The 21,180-nt window shown below is 36.4% G+C and overlaps 1 protein-coding gene across 20 annotated transcripts in view; it reads left to right on the top strand.

Annotated features, from left to right (window-relative positions):
• Positions 1-21,180, top strand: part of MYCBP2 (MYC binding protein 2) — a 283,201-nt gene that overhangs the window by 16,102 nt on the left and 245,919 nt on the right. For all 20 annotated transcript variants that reach the window (XM_055360105.2, XM_055360102.2, XM_055360098.2 and 17 more), the window contains exon 2: positions 14,283-14,358. In XM_055360105.2, coding sequence (XP_055216080.2) covers positions 14,283-14,358 — 76 coding nt within the window. The remainder of the gene's footprint in view (positions 1-14,282; positions 14,359-21,180) is intronic.

Raw genomic sequence — 21,180 nt, 5'->3', positions numbered from 1 at the left:
AGTTGTAAACAGTGGGGAAAACAGGCTGTTTTGGGGTTTATGCCAATGTACTGGAAACAGAACTCTCTTATCTGGCTTTTAAAAAAGATTTTCCCTTTTATTGATTTTTAGCAGCTTGACTGTATTGTACCTAAATATGGTGTGTGTATGTGTGTGTATGCATGTGCACGCACACACGTCTGTGTCTCTGTGTGTGTGTATCCTGCTTGGTATCCATTCAGTTTGTTAGATCTGTGTGATGTCAATTTTTATTTAACTTGCAAATTTTGGCCTTTATTTCCTCAAATATTATTTCAGACTCAATTTCTTATTTCCTTCTGGGAATCCAATTATATATATATGATACTGTTTGATATCATATGTGTCTATAATCATATATATGACATATTTATGTGACCAGATAGTAAATAACTTAGACTTTATGGGCCATAGAGTCTCTGTTGCAACTATGCAGCTCTGTTCTTTAGTTTGAAAGCAACCACAGACAATATATATAAATGGATAAGCATGGCTGTGTTCCGATATAACTTTATTTACAAAGATAGACAGGAAGCTGTTTTTGGCATGTAGACTATAGTTTGCTGACCCCTGAGTAGGTGGTAATCGTTGCTGGAGCTACATTGTGAATTCAGGGAATCAAAGAAGTGCAAAACAGAAATGTTGGAAATAACTACAATGTAGGTAGCAGGGTGGATAAAAATGAGGAGGTAGGAGATATGGCTAGAAAGATATGTTAGGACTAGGTTATTATGTTCCCTGTATTGCTTTATTTGAAAATAGTATGGAACAATCATAGGGTATTTTTTGTTTGTTTTCTTTTTTTGTTTGTTTTTTTGAGACGGAGTCTCACTCCGTTGCCAGGCTGGAGTGCAGTGGGGCGATCTTGGCTTACTGCAACCTCCACCTCCTGAGTTCAAGAGATTCTTCTGCCTCAGCCTTCTACATAGCTGGGACTACAGGCACCCACCACCACGCCCAGCTAATTTTTGTATTTTTAGTAGAGATGGGATTTCACCATCTTGGCCAGGATGGTCTTCATCTCTTGACCTCGTGATTTGCCCGCCTCAACCTCCCAAAGTACTGAGATTACAGGCGTGAGCCACTGCGCCCAGCCAATCATAGGTTTTTAGGCAATGTAATGGTAGAGTTAAACTTTCAATTTATAAAGATAATCTCTAGTAGTGTTACAGAGGATGAATGAAAAGGAGCAGATCTGCAAAGCAGGGCTACCTTTAAAGAGGCAGTTGCAGTAACTCTGACAAGTGAAAATAAATGCTGAGAAAAGATAATGGGAATAGATGGAATAAAGTGGATTTAATGATATATTTAGCAGGTGACTAGATCTCAAGTGCAAATATAATAATGACTTTCATCTAGATAGAAAGGGAGGAAGAGCTAGTTTCTCAAGAGTCCATTCTTGGGATTCTTCTCTCTGAATTTTCTTCTTTGGTTGTCTCAGGCTTATGATTTCAGATATGCATTTGACTTCCTAGTCTGTGGTTTTTAGGTAAAACCTCTTTTCTTAAGCTCTAGCCTGTATTTTGAAAAGTCTACTGCTAGGATTCTCTCAGTCCTGTTCAGATACATTATGTTCAGTATATTCAAAGTCTCCTCGTGAACATACTGTCACTCACAAACTGCCTCTTTTCCTTTAGGCCGGTGAAACCGAAGTCTGAGATAGGTTCTTGAGGTTGGCAATAAGAAATTGTAATGAGCCAACACCCACTCACTTCACCTCCTTTTTTCAGGAGGCAGGGAGAAGTCACATTTCAGTGGGAAAGTGAGGCTGGACATGGGAGTATTTAGAAATAGTGGTTAATAATGTTTAAAGGGAAAGAAGGAAGGCAGTAGCTTAAGGAAGGAGACAAATAATTAATCTTTTGGATTAGATAACCTGTAGGAGATGTTCTTAGTGTCCTAGCCATATCCCTTTGGCATCCATTTGCATACTGTCTTCTGCAAACATCTATGACTATCTGCCTGAAAAGAAACACACTTGGCCTGTGTGCAGGGCAACTCACACGCGCCAGAGAGTTAATGCCTTCAGAAAAACTTTCCACCAGTGATGGATGGGGAGTTGGTAGATAAATACCTTTGTCTCACCTGCATTTAGGATAACTGAGCCATGTTTTCTGCTGTCTACCAGAGTTCTCCACTGGTTCAGGCCCTAGTTCCCCATCAGGGTAACTGGCTTCATAATATGTCCTTTCTTGACTTCCTTCTTTTCCCTGTTTTACTTTTGTTTTCCCTACTGGTGTTTTTCCTGGGATCACCTCTCAGAATAACTACTGCACTTGAATTCTTGAATTGACGTCTGCTTCTGGGGAAACCCAAACCAAGGTAGACATTTGAATTTGGCATGGGAATAATAATAAAAATGTGTTTAGCACTTACTAAATACCAGGCATAATTCTAAGTGTGACATCATCCAGTGGGAGAGGTACTGTTTTCACCCTATTGTATGGATGAGAGAACTGAGGCACAGAGAAGTTAAAGTAATGCCAAGATCACAGTGCTGGTAAATGACAGGGCTTGTATTTGAACCCAAGTCATTTGTTTCTAAATTCTGTACTCTTAACCTATCTTGACATAGCAGGCTGAAGGAAAAGGGCAAGGATAGTAAAAAAGAGAGAGAGAATGGGAATAATTAATAGATTAAGGCCCTGGGTTAGAGATCATTTCAAGGTGGGTGGAAGAAAAGCAAAGGGAGTACATTTGTAATGGTGTCTCTATTTTATTGGTTAAATAGATGGTTAGATTCTCTGCTCTGAGTTGATGGGTAGGGGAGGGATTTTGAAGTAGCTGGAAAGGTTCTAGATTTTTATGGTAGATGTACCTTGATAGAGAACTTAACTGGCTCTAGACCAGCAGTCTAATGATGTTCAGTAACTCCAATAGCTATTATTGTTTAGGGTTGTTATAGCTTATTGAACAAGGTTTGTAACTAACCAGTATAGAAGTGAATATAGAACATGAGCAGATAGCTCACATTAGAAGTGATATATGTAGTAAAGACTTAAGGGACAGGAAGAGGAAGAAAAAGGAGCCAGTAAAGAAGACTGAGAAGGAACCACCATCAGAGGTAGAAGGAACACTAAAGTAGAGGTTCTAGAAGCTGGCGGGACAGGGGACAGGGATGTAAAGAAGTAGGCACTGTTTGGTAGTTATCGTATGTAGGAGAATGTGAAGGATAAAGACTGAAGATGGGCAGTTGAATTGGCTACTAGAAAGTTTGTGGTATTGAGAAGTCTCATAGACTTGCATGAGTTTGATAGTAAGGTGTTAAAAAAGTTCAATACAATGAAGTTTTTTGTTTTTTGTTTTTTGTTTTTTTGAGACAGGGTCTCACTTTGTCATCCAGGCTGGGGTGCAGTGGCATGACCATAGCTCAGTGCAGCCTCTAACTCCTGGACCAAAGCGATCTTCCCACCTCAGCCATCTGAGTAGCTGGGACTACAGGCACATGCCACAGTGCCTGGCTAATTTTTTTTTTTTAATAGAGATGGGGTCTTGCTATGTTGCCCAGGCCAGGACCATTTTTTTCTTCAAGAAATTTAGTGATGAAGAGGGATAGAAGATTACTTAAACTTTTTTCCCCTTTTGAATTGGAGAATGACAGTAGGCCTCTAAGGTTAGAAACCACAGAAAAAAAGGCATAAAGGGTAAACAAAGAGAGGGATGTATGGTTGAGCAAAATCTCAAGGATGGTGAATGAAATGGGATCTGGTGTATGAGAGAAAGTGCATATTTGGATAGAGTAAGAGCTGTCTCTTTTGGGATGGGGGAAGGAGGAAGTTTCAGATTTGAAAAGGTCTCGGGGACATATTTTTAGCCTTTTTATGTTTCTGTGAAGAATTCCAGATTTTTTTTCTGATCTTTCTGGATCTTACATTTTCTATTCAGCTGTGTCCTGTACACTTAAATCCACCTATGGAGTCTGCAGTGTCGGTTATTTTTCATGTCTAGTTTGATTTTTTTTCAAATGTGCTTGGTTGTTCCCCATTCCCTGCAGATATTTTAATGATAGTCTTTTATTTCTTTAAATTTGATACACATGTTCTTGTTGCAATCTTTCTGAAAATCCCACCATCTGAAGTCTATATAGGTGTCTTTCTGTTGCCTAGTTCTGCTGTTCTCACTCAGAGTGCCTTGTATCTCTGTGTTCTTAGTTATTTGCTTGCTGTCATTCCTCTTGTTGTTCTCTGAGGTCTGGGATGAATAGATTGTATTCATGATATCATTAGAAAGTGTTACAGTTTTACAATTGCTTCAAGGCTTGAGTTTCCCTGGCCTACCTAGGCTATGTTTACTTAAGAGTACAAATATGCTTGAGGCAGGGTCTATAGCCACAGCTTTTCAGAGAGTTCTCTTCCCCTCACTTATGCTCCCTTCCATATTCCCCTACCCTCTTTTCTTTTTCCTTCTGCTGCTCTGCCCATTGCCAAGGTAGCTTTATTTATAGTCCTCCCCCCATGTGAAGACTTCCAAATAAGATCAAGAGACTGAAGCTATATATAAGAAATCTGTTTTCATCTCTCCTCTAAATCAAGTTGAACTGTTAAAATCTCTTTCTTATTACTAATTAGCCGGCTAGGTTAAGTAAATAAAAGTTTTCTACTTAGTAATGAGATAACTATTCCTCCCTAATTTATTCATTGATGCTTGAACATGATAGGAGTATCATTACATTAATTACACAGAATGAGTCTGGCTTCTATGAAAAAGCTTCAGTTTACATAAGGTGCTTCATAGATTGATTTTTAAAAGTTGGTCTTGTATCCAGTGACCTTGATAATTCCCTTGTTAATTCTTTATTTGTGGATTATTTTGTATTTTCTATAAATATAATTATCTACAAATAAAAAATGCTTTACTTTTAATTTTTAACCATTATGACTTTTATTTCATTTGCATCACTTACTGACCTTCAATATTGTGTTAACAGAAGTGGTGATAGTACAAATCCTTGCATTTTCCTCCTATGCTTAAGTGGAAATACTTAATTTTTCAACATTCAGTATAGTTGAATACACTGTTAAAAGTAGGTTTTTTATAGATAATCTGTATTAGATTAAGTAAAATCTGTTCCTGGTTCACCAAGGAGTTTCATCACTAGTGGTTGTTGAGTTTTAAAAATACTTTTTCTGTTTCTATTGAAGTGATCATATGTTTTGTTTCTTTTGTTCTGTTATTATATTGAATTATGTTGATTATGTATTTATTCTTTCCACATGTTGTTAGACAAAATTATTTGTAGGTAAATGGCTCTTTTTTAAAAAATAAAAGGGGTAATACACATACCATAAATTCACCCTTTTATACAACTTATTGGTTTCCAGTATATTCACAAAGTCATACAACTAAACATTTTTGTCTTTCCATAAATCCCAAAGCTATTAGCAGTCAGTTTCTATTCTCCTTTCTATCAGTTTTTGGCAACTACTACTTCCTGTTTTTATGAATTTGCCTACCTAGACATTACATATAAATGGAATTATACAATTTATGACCTTTTGTTGCCATTGTTTCTTTCACTTAGCATAATGTTTTCAAGGTTCATCCATGTTGTAGCATGAGTCAGTACTTCATTCTTTTTTTATGGGTAAACAACATTCTCTTATATGGAAGTGCTACACTTTATACATTCATTAGTTGGTGAGCATTTGGGTTGTTTCTACTTTTTGGCTGTGCAGTATTTTTGCTTCTATGTTCATAGGAGATATTGGTCTGAAATTTTTGTATTTTGAAATGTTCTCTTCAAATTTTGGTATCAGAGTTATGCTTGTCTTATGAGTTGGGAAATGTTTCTTCTTTTTATATTGTCTAAAAGAGTCTAACATTGATAATGTTTGAAAGAACTACCAGTGAATTTTTAAAGTATTTGGAAGAATTCACCAACAAAGCTATCCGAGTCTAGAGTTTTGTTTGTGGATAGATTTTGATTAGGGATCCAGTTTTTTTTCAATATATAGAAGACTATTCAGATATTACATTTTTTTCCCTTGTTTAATGTTGAGAAGTTACATTTTTTCGAGGAATTTATCCATTTTATTTGTCAAATTTATGGGCAGCATCTGTAGTGATGTCTCCTTTCTTATTTCTCGTATTGGTAATTTGTGCTTTTACTCTTTTCCTGACCATTTTTGCTCTAGGTTTATTATATTTATTTCATTTTATTTTAATATATTTGCTATATATTTAATTCACAAATAATTGTACTTATACATGGGGTATAATATGATATTTTGATACATGTTTACAATGTGTAATGATCAAATCAGGAAAATTAGCATATTTATCACCTCAGACATTTATCATTTTATCATTTCTTTGTCATGAGACCATTCAAAATCCTCTCTTCTAGCTGTTTGAAGTTGTATAATACATTGTTGTTTATGATAGTCACCCTGTGGTGCTATATAACACTCAAACTTACTCCTACTTTCTAGCTCTGATTTTGCATCCATTAGCCAACCCCTGGCTACTCTTCAACAACTCTTCTACTTTCTACTTTTATGAGATCAACTTTTTTAGCTTCCACATATGAGTAAAAACATGCCATATTCATCTTTCTTTGCCTGGCTTCTTTAACTTAAGATAATGTCCTCCAGGCTCATCCACGTTGCTGCAAATGACAGAATTTTACTCTTTTTTAATCACTAAATGGTATTTCATTGTGTATATATATCACATTTTCTTTATCCATTCATCTGCTCATGGAAGCGTAGGTTGATTCCACGTCTTGGCTATTGTGAATAGTGTAGCAGTGAACATGGGAGTTCTGAATCTTTTCAACATACGGATTTTTTTCCTTTGGATATACACCCAGTAGTGGAATTGTTGGATCATATGGTAGTTCTGCTTTTAGTTTTTTCAGGAGCCTCCATTCTGTTTTCCACAATGGTTGTACTAATTCACATTCCCATCAACAGTGTAGAGTTCTACTTTCTCCACATCTTCAATAGCATTTATTTTTTGTCTTTTTGTTATGCATGCTAATCTTTTCAGAGAACCAATTTTTGGCTCCTTGATGACCTCTATTGAATGTCTGCTTTCCATTTCATTGGTATCTACTCTTATTTTTATTTCCTTTCTACTACATATTTTGCATTTAATTTGTGGTTTTCTTTCTAGCTTCTTGAGTTGTAAGTCTAGATAATTTACTTTCAGTGTTTTTTTTTCAGTATATGCATTTATGTGTATGCAAAAGGCGATGCATTTTGTGGAAGTACTGCGTTAGCAGCATTCTACCAATTTTGTTATGTCAAATTTCATTTTCATTTTATGGAAAATATTTTCTGATTTCCATTGTGACTAGTTCTTTGACCCATAGTTTATTTAGAAGTCTTGTTTTTTTGATTGCTAAACATTTGGGAATTTCTTAGTTGTTTGTTTTTTTTTAATTTCTCATTTAATTTTTCCATGACCAGAGAATTACCTTATCATTCAGTCCTTGGAAATTTGTTTAGACTTGGTCTGTGGTCCAGCATATTATCTATTTTGGTAAATGTTCTATATGCACTTGAAAAGAATATGTATTCTATTGTTGTTGGATATGTTTCTGTATGTATGCCAATTAGGTCAGGTTGATTAATCATGGTTTGTTTGTTTGTTTGTTTGTTTTGAGACGGAGTCTCGCTCTGTCGCCCAGGCTGGAGGACAGTGGTGTGATCTCCGCGCACTGCAACCGCCACCTCTCGGGTTCAAGCGATTCTCCTGCCTCAGCCTCCTGAGTAGCTGGGATTACAGGTGCGTGCCACCACGCCCAGCTAATTTTTGTATTTTTAGTAGAGACGGTATTTCACCATGTTGGTGAGGCTGGTCTCGAACACCTGACCTCATGATCCACCTGCCTTGGCCTCCCAAAGTGCTGGGATTACAGGCATGAGCCACCGCGCCTGGCCAATTAATCATGTTTTCAAGTTTTTCTATGTCAGTGCTGTTTTGGTCTCTACTTGTTCTATCAATTACAGAGAGGTATGTTAGAACTTACTCTTTCAATTGTGGATTTGTATTTTCCCATTTTACTTCTGTCAATTTTACTTTATATATTTTGAAGCTGTGTTACTGGATGCATTCAAATTTAGGAGTGTTATGATTTCCTAATGATTTGACCCTTTTGCCATTTAGAAATGCTCTTTTCATTTCTTTTAATACTGTTGCCTTAAAAATTACTTTGTCAAATATTAAAATAGCCACTTCAACTTTTTTTGGGACACTGGAGAGTGTGCTTGAGATACATCTTTTTCTGTCCTTTTAGCATGTATCCTTTCATTTAAAATTATGATATTACAGTTATTAAAGGAAGACTTTCCTTCAGTATTTCTTGTAGTATTGGTCTCTTGACAGTGAATTATGTCAGCTTTCATGGATCTAAAAACATCTTTATTTTTGTCTTCATTCTTACAGGATACTTTTAGAATCCTTTATGTGAATTATATCAGCTTTCATGGATCTAAAAACATCTTTATTTTTGTCTTCATTCTTAAAAGATACATTCTTAAAGGTTACATGATTCCAGGTTACTTTCCCCCACCTGTAACCCCCATCCCTCCACTCTACCACCTCCCCCTCCCCACCCCCCCAGCACTTTTCAACACAAAGAATGGAAACTATCAATTTTATTGTTCCTTTAAGCGTATCTCTTCTCTGGCTGCTTTAAAGATTTTCTCTTTATGCTTTGCTTTTAGCAATATGACCATGCTGTGCCTAGGTATGCTTTTCTTTGGATTTTCCTGCTTAAAGTTCCCTGAGTTTCTTGAATCTCTCAGTTGATTTCTTTCTTCACTTTTGGGAAATTGTCAGTAATTATCTTGTCATATATTGCTTTTGTTCCATTCTTTTTTCTCTCTTTCTGGGATTCCAATTATATGAATATGAGACCATCTGACTTTGTCCCACATGTCTCGTTTTGTTCATCCCATTTTTGTTTCCGTGATTGAATTCTGTTATTTATTTATTTATTTATTTGTTTGTTTATTTATTTTTGGCCTGTTTGCAAGTCTGTGAAACCTGTTTTTCTGTAACTTACTCTGCTTTTAAAATCATATGAGAAGTTCTTAATTTCAGATGTTTATTTTTCAGTTTCAGAATGTCCACTTGGTTCTTTTTTTATAAATTATGTTGAAAATTGCCAATTGCATTATTTTACACATATTGTTAATCTCTGCATCTCAGGTACTTGCCTCCTAACGTTAATATCTGGGTTTTCTGTGAGTCTGACTAATTTTCTGGTTTTCTCTTGATTATGTGTCTGCCACATATTTTGCTTCTTTTGATGTCCCTTAATGTGTTTACTTAGTGTCCCCAAACTAGACTAACACTGTGTATGAATGAACATGATTTTCTTTCAGATCATGTGTTTTCTCCTAGAGAGATGTGCTCTTTGCTGTGTCAGACAGATAGAATGAGGAGTTTGATTATCTCAATCCAGTGAGGGATTACATAGACCGCTCCCTCCCTCTACTAGGATTCTGTCTTCTTATGGAAGTTTTCTCTTCCCTTTTGACCCAGCCTCTTTTTTTTTTTTTTTTTTTTTTTTTTTGAGATGGAGTCTTGCTCTCTAGCGCAGGCTGGAGTGCAGTGGCGCGATCTTGGCTCTTGGCTCATCACAACCTCTGCCTTCCAGGTTCAAGCGATTCTCCTGCCTCCGCCTCCCGAGTTGCTGGGATTGCAGGCGTGCACCACCATACCCAGCTAATTTTTTGCATTTTTAGTAGAGACGGGGTTTCACCATGTTGGCCAAGCTGGTCTCGAACTCCTGACCTCAAGTAATCTGCCCGCCTCAGCTTCTCAAAGTGCTGGTATTACAGGTGTGAGCCACCGCGCCCAGCCTTGACCCAGCCTCTCTATCATCCTTCAGTGTTCCAGTTACATTTCTGAGGAGATATACCACTGGGAAAGCTGTCTATGTATCTGGAGCTTTTCTAGATTCCAGTCTGTCATTTCAGCCCACATGCACTACTAGTCTCTTGTTTCCTTTATTAGAGTTCCTCTGCTTAAGCCAAGCTCAGTCCTTACTCATGCCCAAACTCTGCAATTACCCCCATGGAAGAACAAGCCAGTGGTCTCAGCTGCCTTGGAAGTGCTCTTCCACCTCTGGATTTTTTGTTCTTTTAGTCCTCATTGCTTCCACAGCTTCCTTACGTTGGTTAGTCTGGTCTTTGAAGCAGGCACATTGGCCTGCCTCCTATCTAATCACTTACTTTAGGGAAGTGGAAGTCAGAAGTTTATCTTTATAAAAAGAAAAGGCAGATAATTTTAGGAGTGCTTATTTTTATAAGCATAGTGATGTTTTGAATAGTTTTATCTGTGTTGCATACTCATAGCTATAAAGCATTTTTTTCCTTTCTGATATGGGCCTGTTTATCAAAATATGCCCCAGATCTGGGGCGAGCAAACAAAGACCCACAGACCAATGAGGCCCAATTCTTGTTTTTATGTAGCCTGTGAACTAAAAGTGGTTTTTACATTTTTAAAAGGTTGAAAAGAAAATAAAAAAGGAAGAGAATGTTTTGTGAGCATTATGTGAAATTTGGAAGTTTTATTGTAATATATGCACACTCCTCTCTTTATGTGCTGCCGATGGCTGCTTTCGTGCTGTAACCATTGAGTAGTTGCAACAGAGATCTTGTGACTCACAAAGTGTAAAATATTTGCTGTGTGGCCCTTTGAAGAAAAAATTTCCCTATTCCTGCTTTACATCACAGGCTCAGGAATTTTTTATTTCTTATTACTAAGAGAAATTAAGCAAAAGATTGAAACCATTTTATTCCAGAAGTTCTGTAAATTTGGATTTATTAAAATCTTAGCATTTTAGAGGATTTACAAGGAACCTCAGTCTCCTTCATCTCTTTATTTTGCAAATGAAGCAGATTTGAGTGAAAGAGGTTTTAAAATTATGACTACATTTTTGGTATAAAGTATACTCAGTAATAAGCTGATAGAGAAACTATTGATCTATATCACTGAACAATTTGCAAAATTGATTTGTTCTTATATTGCAGAAGTATTTGGTTTTTCTTAAACAGTGTAGCTCTTAAGAAAATATTTTTGGAATTTTTAAAGTAAATATTTTAAGATAAATATTTAAGGCATGTTAATAGCCTTTTCCTTTTATTGTCAACCACAATTCTTTCAAATCTCATGGATATGAAGTTATTTTTGTGAGAAGACTGAAAGTCTTACAGGACCAATTCCAGACATTCTTCGTTAAGCTTCGATTGATTTAGAATATAAAGCCCTAAATCATCAGAAATTCGAAGGTAAATTGTTAATGTGTAAGACTGGTTTTTAGAGTTTCTCTTTTATATTCCCATCCTCAGATATCGTGAAAGGTTTAAGCTTAGTTCTCAAATATAGAGATATAATGGTGTGTTATATTACTAGCAAATGGCATTTTTAAATTTTCCAATGTTGAATACAAATTTTGTTTATATAATTTTCAACTTATTACTGGCTCTTTTAGAAAACCTCTACCTCTACCTCTGCAAACCAAATCAACAACAACAACAACAAAAAAAGTAATTTATAATTAATTTGGGAATAGCTAGTTCTTGGATGGCCTGTACTTAAGAATTGATGGGTTCAGATTCATAAGAATTGTTACAACCAATTAAATGCCATCATGCATAGAAAGAAGTATTTTAGAAATGTACGTAAAGTCATTTGAAGTTTAAAGAAGTTCCATTAGATAAAACAGACACAAACATTGGTCTCTAATTGGGAAAATTTGAGTCAGTTATAACTTGTCTTTAGGAAATCTATCTGAATTTGGATTTATATATTCTACTTCTCTGAAAATTGGTTTGGAATAAATTTTGATGCTTTTATAAGTTATATAGAAGGGGCTAACCTCTTAGTAGTTATGTATTCCTGTTGCTCAAATACCTGATTTCACTCAGGTAATCTTTATTATAAAGGAAAGTTGGTTTCCTAACTAGTATGAAGAATACTTATTGTGTTTTATTTATTTATTTGTTCATCTGATATTTATTGACCATCCGTGATGCTTCACATTGATGCAGGTGCTGAAAGTACACAGTTGAAATAGACATTCGTCATGCCCTCACAATGCTAGTAGTTGAGTAGATTCTATAAGCAGGTATATGTATTTATGTTTAGCATTTGGCACTGTTAATCTTTCTCTTTCTCTTTACTTTTATGGCATACTATCTTGTGGAAATCTCATCCACATACATAGTTTCCATGACCTCCTTTGTACTAAAGTCTGTGCAAAATAATTCCAAGGATAACTCCTTAGTGGGCCTTTCTGGCTAGAGATGCTTTAAATGCACTCATGTGTCGATACCATAGATGTAGATACCTTATTTTAATCTCTGAGTAAGGCATGTAGCTGTAGCTCTCAACTTCCTCATATCTCCCCTTCCTCACTCTTTCTCTTATACTTTCTCTTTCTCTTAAAATACTTGTTGAGTACTATATCCCAGGAACTTTTCTGGACAGAGGCTAGAGTAGTGAACAAGAAAGACAGGGCCCCTGCACTATTGGAGCTTTTAGCTTGGCGAGGAAGCAATACATTAAACAGTTCCATACATAATTACAGTTATTGGCTGTACAATGAAACATAAATATACGATGAAGGAGAGTGTATATTACGGAAACTCATCCAGTGTGGGGAGTTAGACTTAAGTGACACTTATGCTGAGACCTCGAAGATAAGTAGTGGTTAGCAGGAGAAGACGTGGTAGAGAATTTCAGGAAGAGGGAAAACCTTTGTGAAAGTTGTGATGAAGCTTAACAGGTTCAGACAACTGAAAGAATATCCTTCTTGCTGGAGTATGATGAATCAGGTGGAAAAGAATGCAAAATGAGGCAGGAGAGACTGATGGATGTCAGTTATTGGAAGAGGATCTTTTAAATGATGTCGGTGCTTTTGGACTTTATCTTAAGAGAATTGAGAAGATACTGATTTTTAAGCTGGGGAATTATCCACTCAGGTTTGTGTCTTTAAAAGTTGAGTTAGGTTCCTATGTGAAGAATGGATTGAAGGGTATGGATGTGCAGAAATGAGTTAAGCTTTTGCAGTGGTCCAGGTAAGAGGTGGTGGTAACCTAGCTTATTAGCATTGCAGCAGTAAAGATGGTGTGGACAGATTCAAGAACTGTTTATGAGATATAATTGACCAGATTTTGTGATTATTTTGATTTCAAGAGTGAAACTGAAGGAAATGTCAAGGATAACATTTTCATCTGCTTGTTACTCTTGTCTATTTGTTGACATTTTGGTATTTTGAAGTTAAACATCTTCAAAATCAAACCCATTACTTTTTTTCCAGCAGGCTAACTCTTCCTTCTAACTTCTCTATTTTTAAGAGTGACATTGTCTACCTCCAGGTGACCTAGGCTTAAAATTTTTCTCTTTTGTCACTGCTGTTACTAAATTAGTTACCAAATCTTAAGGACTTGACCCCTTCAGCATCTGGAACAACCTCCTCCCCTTCGCTCTCCCCCCATTCCCTCTTCCCCCCGACTTCATCCTTTTTTCTTTATTACAGCAGTAGTATCCTCTTGTTAGATCACTAAACTGTGCTTTCCATTCAAGTCTCTGAGCTCCTTGGGGACAAGAACTGTCTTTTTCATTTTGTGTCTTTACTACTTTGCATCTCAGCATGGTGAACATAAAACATATTAAGTGAAATGAAAATAAAATGTTTTCCTTGCTTCTTGTTTCTTGCACCATAATTCTTATTCTTTATCACATATTTTTTTCTGTTTCTCAAAAGTTATTCAGGGGCTTCTTCTTGCTTAAAGAATAATTTGGTCTTAGGACTATGTGATAATGAATGTATCCAGACTGGCTGCTGGAGACATAAAGTATATGAGCTGGGGATTTTCCTATAGTAGTTTAGTAAAAAGTGGCTCTTAAGTCCCTTTGCACCATAGCCCTCACTACCAAAAAGAGCAGATTTTTTTTCTTGGAAACATCACTGATATTTGTAAACATCCCACTATGGATAAAGTATAAAACACTTCATTTGATGCCTTTTTAATGTTTTAAGTTTATGTATGTTTTTGCAGAATTCAAATTTTTATTATCATTTAATATATATTGTATATTGCTTAGCTGCCCCGTGTTATCTTCTCAATAGCTACTTTATATGTTAGTATCTTATATGTGTATGTAAAGTATATTGTTTCACATAAAGAAAGTTTGCAAGAAAAAGATCCAAATGTCTACTTTGGAAATACCCATTTTTGATAGCTTTGCATGTCCTAATATGAACATTCATATTTTTTTCCCATTTTTCTTTTAATATTTAGGAATAAGAAAATTTTAAATAAGAAGAAATTGAAAAGAAAACAGAAGAGCAAATCAAAAGTGAAGACAAGAAGCAAGGTAAAGCTGCTGGTAATTGATAAGGAATAGGACTTTTTCATATGGTGATTTGAATAAAAATGCCAAGATTAAAAAATATAATTAAACCATTTTATTAGTATGTGCTGAAGTAATTTTGTAAAAGCCCTTTATGATTTGGTTCCTCTTTTAGTTTCATCTTTCTTTTGGGTGTTTCTTCTCTTTCTTGCCTTTTTTTTTTCTTTTTTGAAACAGGGTCTTGTTTTGTCACCCAGGCTGGAGTCCAGTAGTTTCCTGGGCTCAAGTGATCCTTCCACCTCAGCCTCCTGAGTAGCTGGGACTACAAGTAAATGCCACCACACCCAGCTAATTGTTAAATTTTTTGTAGAGACAGGGTCTCACGGTATTGGCCAGGCTTGTCTCGAACTCGTGGGCTCAAGCAATCCTCTCACCTTGGCCTCCCAAAGTACTGACATTGCAGATATGAGCCACTGTGCCCAGCCTGTTTCTGGGAGTTTCTTGACCAGTAGTCTGGAAATTAATATCTGGATGTTGAAAATTATTTGCTATTTATTCTTATTATCTTTGATCAGTCCTTTGGGGGAACATATCCATTTCTGTTCTCTTTTTTCAATCTGACTACAGGTACTAGAAACTTGAGTAAAATTAGCTTGTAAACTGGGACTTGGATTTGGGTTCATCATATGCCTTTCTTGACAGGAATTAGGGAAACTTGGTGTGTCCATATTGTTCTGAGCCTCTTTTGACTGTTGGTAGCTCTGCAAAAGAAAAGGCAATATGGAATATTTGAATTAGGTGGGATCTTAGAAACCAAGAATCTATTTTCACCTAATGCAGAGATCTCTATAAAATCCATCTTTTTTATACTGAACATTTTCAGTGACCAGAGCACTTTATATAACAGTCTCTTTTCTGTTGAACATCTAGACAGAAGGAAGAGAAGAGTCGTAACTGTGATTCCTGAATAGCTTCACTTTGAGTTAAAGAAACAATAGATATGCTGGGCCTGTATAGCAACTATAGAGGCAATTGTTTCCTACACTTTTAAGTTAGTGTTTTTACTATTGTAACTGAGAGAAATCTACTTCAAAGTAGCAAACCTAAAATAAAATGAAAGGTTGGGGGATGGCATTTATTTGGTGGCTCTATCTTGAGACACAGCTGGATCCAGGGTTGAAATGATATCATTGGCTGGGTGCAGTGGCTCACGCCTGTAATCCCAGCACTTTGGGAGGCCGAGGCTGGCAGATCACGAGGTCAAGAGGTCGAGACCATCCTGGCCAACATGGTGAAACCCTGTCTCTACGAAAAATACAAAAATTAGCTGGGCGTGGTGGCGCGTGCCTGTAGTCCCAACTACTCAGGAGGCTGAGGCAGGAGATTGCTTGAACCCGGGAGGAGCAGGTTGCAGTGAGCTGAGATCACACCACTGCAATCCAGCCTGGCGACAGAGTAAGACTCCGTCTCAAAAATAAATAAATAAAAAAAAAAATCAAACCCGTATTTTCAGCTCTTGCTTCTGCCTTCCTCTGTGTGTGGACTTATTACCTGTGACTGAGGGCTGAGGCTGCCAGCAGCTCCAACTCCATTTGCTCTGAGCAAGAGGCAATCTCTTCTACTAGTCATAGCAGAAAGTCTTGGGTAGGATTTTCGGTTTACCTGCATCATTTGCTTTGACCACGGAGATACGGGATACTTTGGTTAGACTGAGTTATATTTTTAACCCTGAGATGGGCAGTGGGTGAGCACCCTGGTGAATAGGCCACATGAAATGAGGGAGGAATAGTTACCCTAAGGAAAGTGTTGCCGGGTAGGCAGAAAAATGATCTGTTCACTGTATCCCTTCTCATTACTTCTGCTTCTGGGATAGAGGAGGGAAGTGGAGCGCATTGTCAATATACAGAAAACCTCTAACAAATACAGTCATTCCAACCTCTATCCCTTTTCAACTTTTTGGTGCTATGTGCAAATCAGAGTATGGGAATCTTGAATATTTTTTAAGTTTTTTTAAGGTTTCATTTGGTGATTTTCCTGAAGTGGTGGCATATGATATCCAGGAAGAGGTGAGGAGAAGTCAAGGTCTTTTGTCCCCTTCAACTCAGCCTCCAACTAGCTTTGTGCCCTTAGTAATTCAGTTTTTTTCCTCTTGCCCTCAGTATTTCTATATCTTCTTTTTAAGAGTAGTTTGAGATAACAGTGATATAAGTAAGTTCATTCATTTATTCCTCAAACATTAATTGCATGCTGAGTATGTGCAGGCATTATGCTGGATGTTTGGGATACAAAGATGAGTAAGAGGCATTTTTTGCTCATGGAAAGCATATAAAGTAGTAAAATGGTGTTGTTAGTCTCCTTGACCTGTATTACTTTTTCCAGATTATTTTTCATCTACCCTCTTTTTGAAAGTTATTTTTTAAATGCCATTTAGCTGGCATTTTATCTACTTTATATCTACTTTATATATATATATTTTATATATATATATTATATATATATATTTTATATATATATATTATATATATATATTTTATATATATATATTATATATATATATTTTATATATATATATTATATATATATATTTTATATATATATATTATATATATATTTTATATATATATATTATATATATATATTTTATATATATATAATATATATATATTTTATATATATATTATATATATATTTTATATATATATATTATATATATATATTTTATATATATATATTATATATATAGCCATTATATCTACTTTATGGCTATCATCAACCCCTCTATTTCTCCTCATCCATCAGTCATCTCCTTTATTTAATTTCCATCTTACCCAGGTTAGATACCAGTCTTTCTTTTTAGAAAAACTCTTATTTAATCTGTAACAAATTACAAAAACTTGATGGTTTAAATTAACACTCGTTATCTTACAGTTCTGGAAATCTGAAGTCCAAAATGGATCTCACTGAGCTAAAATCAAGGTGTCAGCAAGGCTTTATTCCTTCTGGAGGCTCTAGGAGGGAATCTGTTTTTTTGCCTTTCCAGTTTCTATAGTAGAGGCTGCTCAGATGTCTTGGGTTGTGGCCCCCTTCCATCTTCAAAGCCAGTGGCGGTTGGTTGAGTTTTCTCATGCGGCATCACTGATAGTTTTCTGTTGTTTTATCTCCTCCTCTTACTGTCCAGCCTCCCTCTTTCACTTGTAAGGACCCTTGTGATTACATTGGCCCATCCAGATAATCTGTGCATTTCAAAATCCTTAGTTTAATCACATATACAGAGTCCCTTTTGCCATGTAAGGTAATATTCACCTGGGTTCTGGGGAATTAGGGTATAGATGTTTTTGGAGGCTATTATTTACCTACCATATCTCCCTTGTATATTTGTTGCATTAATCTGACAAAACTCAATCTTGTGTGAATCCAGTTATTTTGTCCCTCCCTTAAGGTGAGTTCCATGTGCTGCCAAAGAGAGTTACACAAGAGTTAACTGATAACGATACACACTCATGATCATCAATCTCAAGTATACCATAGCCAGACTATCTTATTATTTTTTCTGGTCAAATAGTTCTCTTTTCTTCTGTGATTATTTCAGACCTTTGCCATGCTCCTCAAACCTCTGATAAATTCTGCCTTCCAGCACATGACTTCACTTTCTTACAGGAGAAATCAAATTCATTACTCAGAAAAGTTCCTCAACTTCCTAATCCCAAATGCATCTGTCTTCAGGCTTCTCAGTAGCTGAGCCTGACATAGAGATTTGAAGTTTGCAGTTCAGTAAGTTTTGAAAGTTAACATTCATGCATAGAAGCACTACTGCAGTCAAAGTTCAGAACATTTCTATCATCTCCAGGGGTTTTCTTTTTTTCTTTCTTTCTTTTTTTTTTTTTTTCTGAGACGGACTCTTGCTTTGTCTCCCAGGCTGGAGTGCAGTGGTGTGCGATCTCAGCTCACTGCAGCTTCTACCTCCTGGGTTCAAGCAATTCCCTGCCTCAGCCTCCTGAGTAGCTGGGATTACAGGCGCCAGCCACCACGTCCAGCTAATTTTTGTATTTTTAGTACAGACAAGATTTCACCATGTTGGCCAGGCTGTCTCAAACTCCTGACTTCAGGTGAACCACCCGCCTTGGCCTCCCAAAGTGCTGGGATTACAGGCGCAAGCCACCGTGCCTGGCCGGTTTTCTTACCCTCTGCTGATTCCATCCCTCCCTATAACCCTGGCTGTAGGCAACCACAGATACATTTTCTGTCACTGTAGATTAGTTTTCATTTTCTAGAACTTCATATAAATGTGATCATATTGTGAGTACTCTTTTTTTTTTAAATCTGGTGTCTTTCCCTCAGCATAATGATTTGTGTTAATGTTGTTGTATATCAATAGTTCATTCCATTTTTTTTTGCTGATTTTATATACATATATATGCACTTGTGTGTGTATGTGTGTGTGTTCAGTTTTCTTGGGTGCATACTGAGGAGTGGAATGGTTAGGTGGTTTTTCCTTTGATTTGCCAGAAGGACTCATAAATCTCACAAGCAATTTATACTCATGGCTAAGATTTATTACAACAAAGGATACAGAGCAAGCAGCAGGAAAAAGGTATGTGTTTGATGTATAGGAAGTTATGGCATAGGCTTCCTAGTTCTTCATTGACTGAGCTTTCATGTCAGAAAGAAAGACATGCTTTCTCTCTGGCAGTGAACTACAGAGAAATGTGTATATTGTTTTTGCTCAGGTGAATTTTAGAATTCAAGACTTTTTGTGGGTTTGGTCACACAGACATATCTTGTTAGTCAATCAGACATGGTAAGTGAAACTCAGGTACACATTGTAAAGCTTGATGTTTGTACATGCAGAGCAGTCTGACAGGCCAGGAGGCATGGTCCATTGCTCTGTGTGTTCATAACACAATCATCAATCACTACCACAGAGAAAACTCTAAACATCCACATTCCCAAAGGTTAGCCAAGGGTCAATCATGGTTTCCTTGAGGAAATACAAGGAGTAAGCAATCATGCCTGCAGTGTTAACTTTTTCCTCAGAGTGGGCACGGTAAATGTACGTTTAGTTTAGCTTTTTTTTTTTTTTGAGACGGAGTTTCGCTCTTGTTCCCCAGGTTGGAGTGCAATGGCATGATCTCGGCTCATTGCAACCTCCGCCTCCCAGGTTCAAGCAATTCTCCTGCCTCAGGCTCCCCAGGAAGCTGGGATTACAGGCATGCACCACCACGCCTGGCTAATTTTGTATTTTTAGTAGAGACGGGGTTTCTCCATGTGGAGGCTGGTCTCGAACTCCTTACCTCAGGTAATCTGCCCGCCTTGGCCTCCCAAAGTGCTGGGATTACAGGCGTGAGCCACTGCACCCGGCCTGTACATTTAGCTTTTTAAGAAACTAGAAAACTCTTTTCCAAAGTGGTTGTTCCAGTCTGTAGTCCCACCAGTAGTATATGACCAATCTAGTTGCTTCATATCTTTGCAAACATATGGTATTCGCTTTTTAAATTTTAGTCAGCCTACTAAGTAGGGGTTTCCCATTGTGGTTTTAGCTTGCTTTTCTCTAATGACTAATGATGTGAAATCTTTTCATGTACCTTTTGCCATTCTTATTTTTTTGATGTGAAATGTCTGTTCAGATCTTGCCTCTTATTTTTGTAATTGTCTTCTTATTATTGAATTGCCAGAGTTTCTCATATATTCTAAATACAAGTCTTTTGTCAGATATCTGCATTCCAAATACATTTCTCCTGTTCTGTGGCTTGCTTTTGGGGGAAGAATTGCCATTTTAACGATATTGAATTTTCCAATCCATGAACATGGTATATATCTCCATTTATTTAAGTCTTTAAATTTCACTCAGCAACACTTTTTTGTTTTCAGTGTGTAGGGCTTACACATATTTTATTACTTTTATTTACAATTATTTTATATTTTTGATATTACTGTAAATGCAGTTATTTTTGAAAATTTATTTTGCTTTGAGATGATTTCAGTATGAATGCAGTGTGTATGTGTGTGTGTGCACCTAAGTCTGTGTAATTTTATCACGTGTAGGTCCATGTGACTCTTACCACAGTCTGGATATACAGCAGTTCCATCACAAGGATTCTCTGTGATATCCTTTATAGCCACAGGTATCTTCCTTCCTCACCCTCTCCTTAGCTTCTGGCAACCACTGATCTGTTCAGCATTTATAATTTTGCCATTTTAAGAATGTTATCCAGTGAAATTGTACAGTATGTAATCATTTAAGATTGTTGTTTTTTTCTCCACTTGGCAAAATGCCTTTGAGATTCACACACATTATTGCATATTGTTTGTTCCTTGATGAGTAAGCATTTCGTGGTATGGATGTCCCATAGTTTGTTTAACCATTTACCCATTAAAAGATATCTGAGTTGTTTCTAGCTTTTGACTATTTTAAAAGAATGCTATTACGAACATTCGTGTACTGGTTTTTGTGTGAACATAAGTTTTTATTTCTCTGGTGTAAATGTCCAAGAACATAATTGCTGGATTATATGGTAAGCACATATTTAGTTTTGTAGGAAATTGCTGTACTTTCTTCCAGAGTGGCTGTACCATTTTACATGACCATCAGCAATGTATAAGTTTCTCCTCATCCCCACCAGCATTTGGTGTTGTCACTATTTATTTTAGCCATTCTGATAGGTGTGTACTATATCTCATTTTAATTTGCATTTTCCTAGTAGCTAATGATGTTGAAATTCTTTTCATGTGCTTATTTACCTTTTGTGTAAATATCTTCTATATTGATGTGTTTATTCCTATCTTTTGCCCATTTGTTAATTGGATTCCTTGTTTGTTTTTACTGTTGACTTTTGAGAATTCTTTATA

The sequence above is a fragment of the Gorilla gorilla genome, chromosome 14 (assembly GCF_029281585.2).
Source record: "Gorilla gorilla gorilla isolate KB3781 chromosome 14, NHGRI_mGorGor1-v2.1_pri, whole genome shotgun sequence".
Lineage (NCBI taxonomy): Eukaryota > Metazoa > Chordata > Mammalia > Primates > Hominidae > Gorilla > Gorilla gorilla.
The sequence above is the reverse complement of the archived record's forward strand: the minus strand, read 5'-3'. Positions and strand labels throughout refer to the sequence as shown.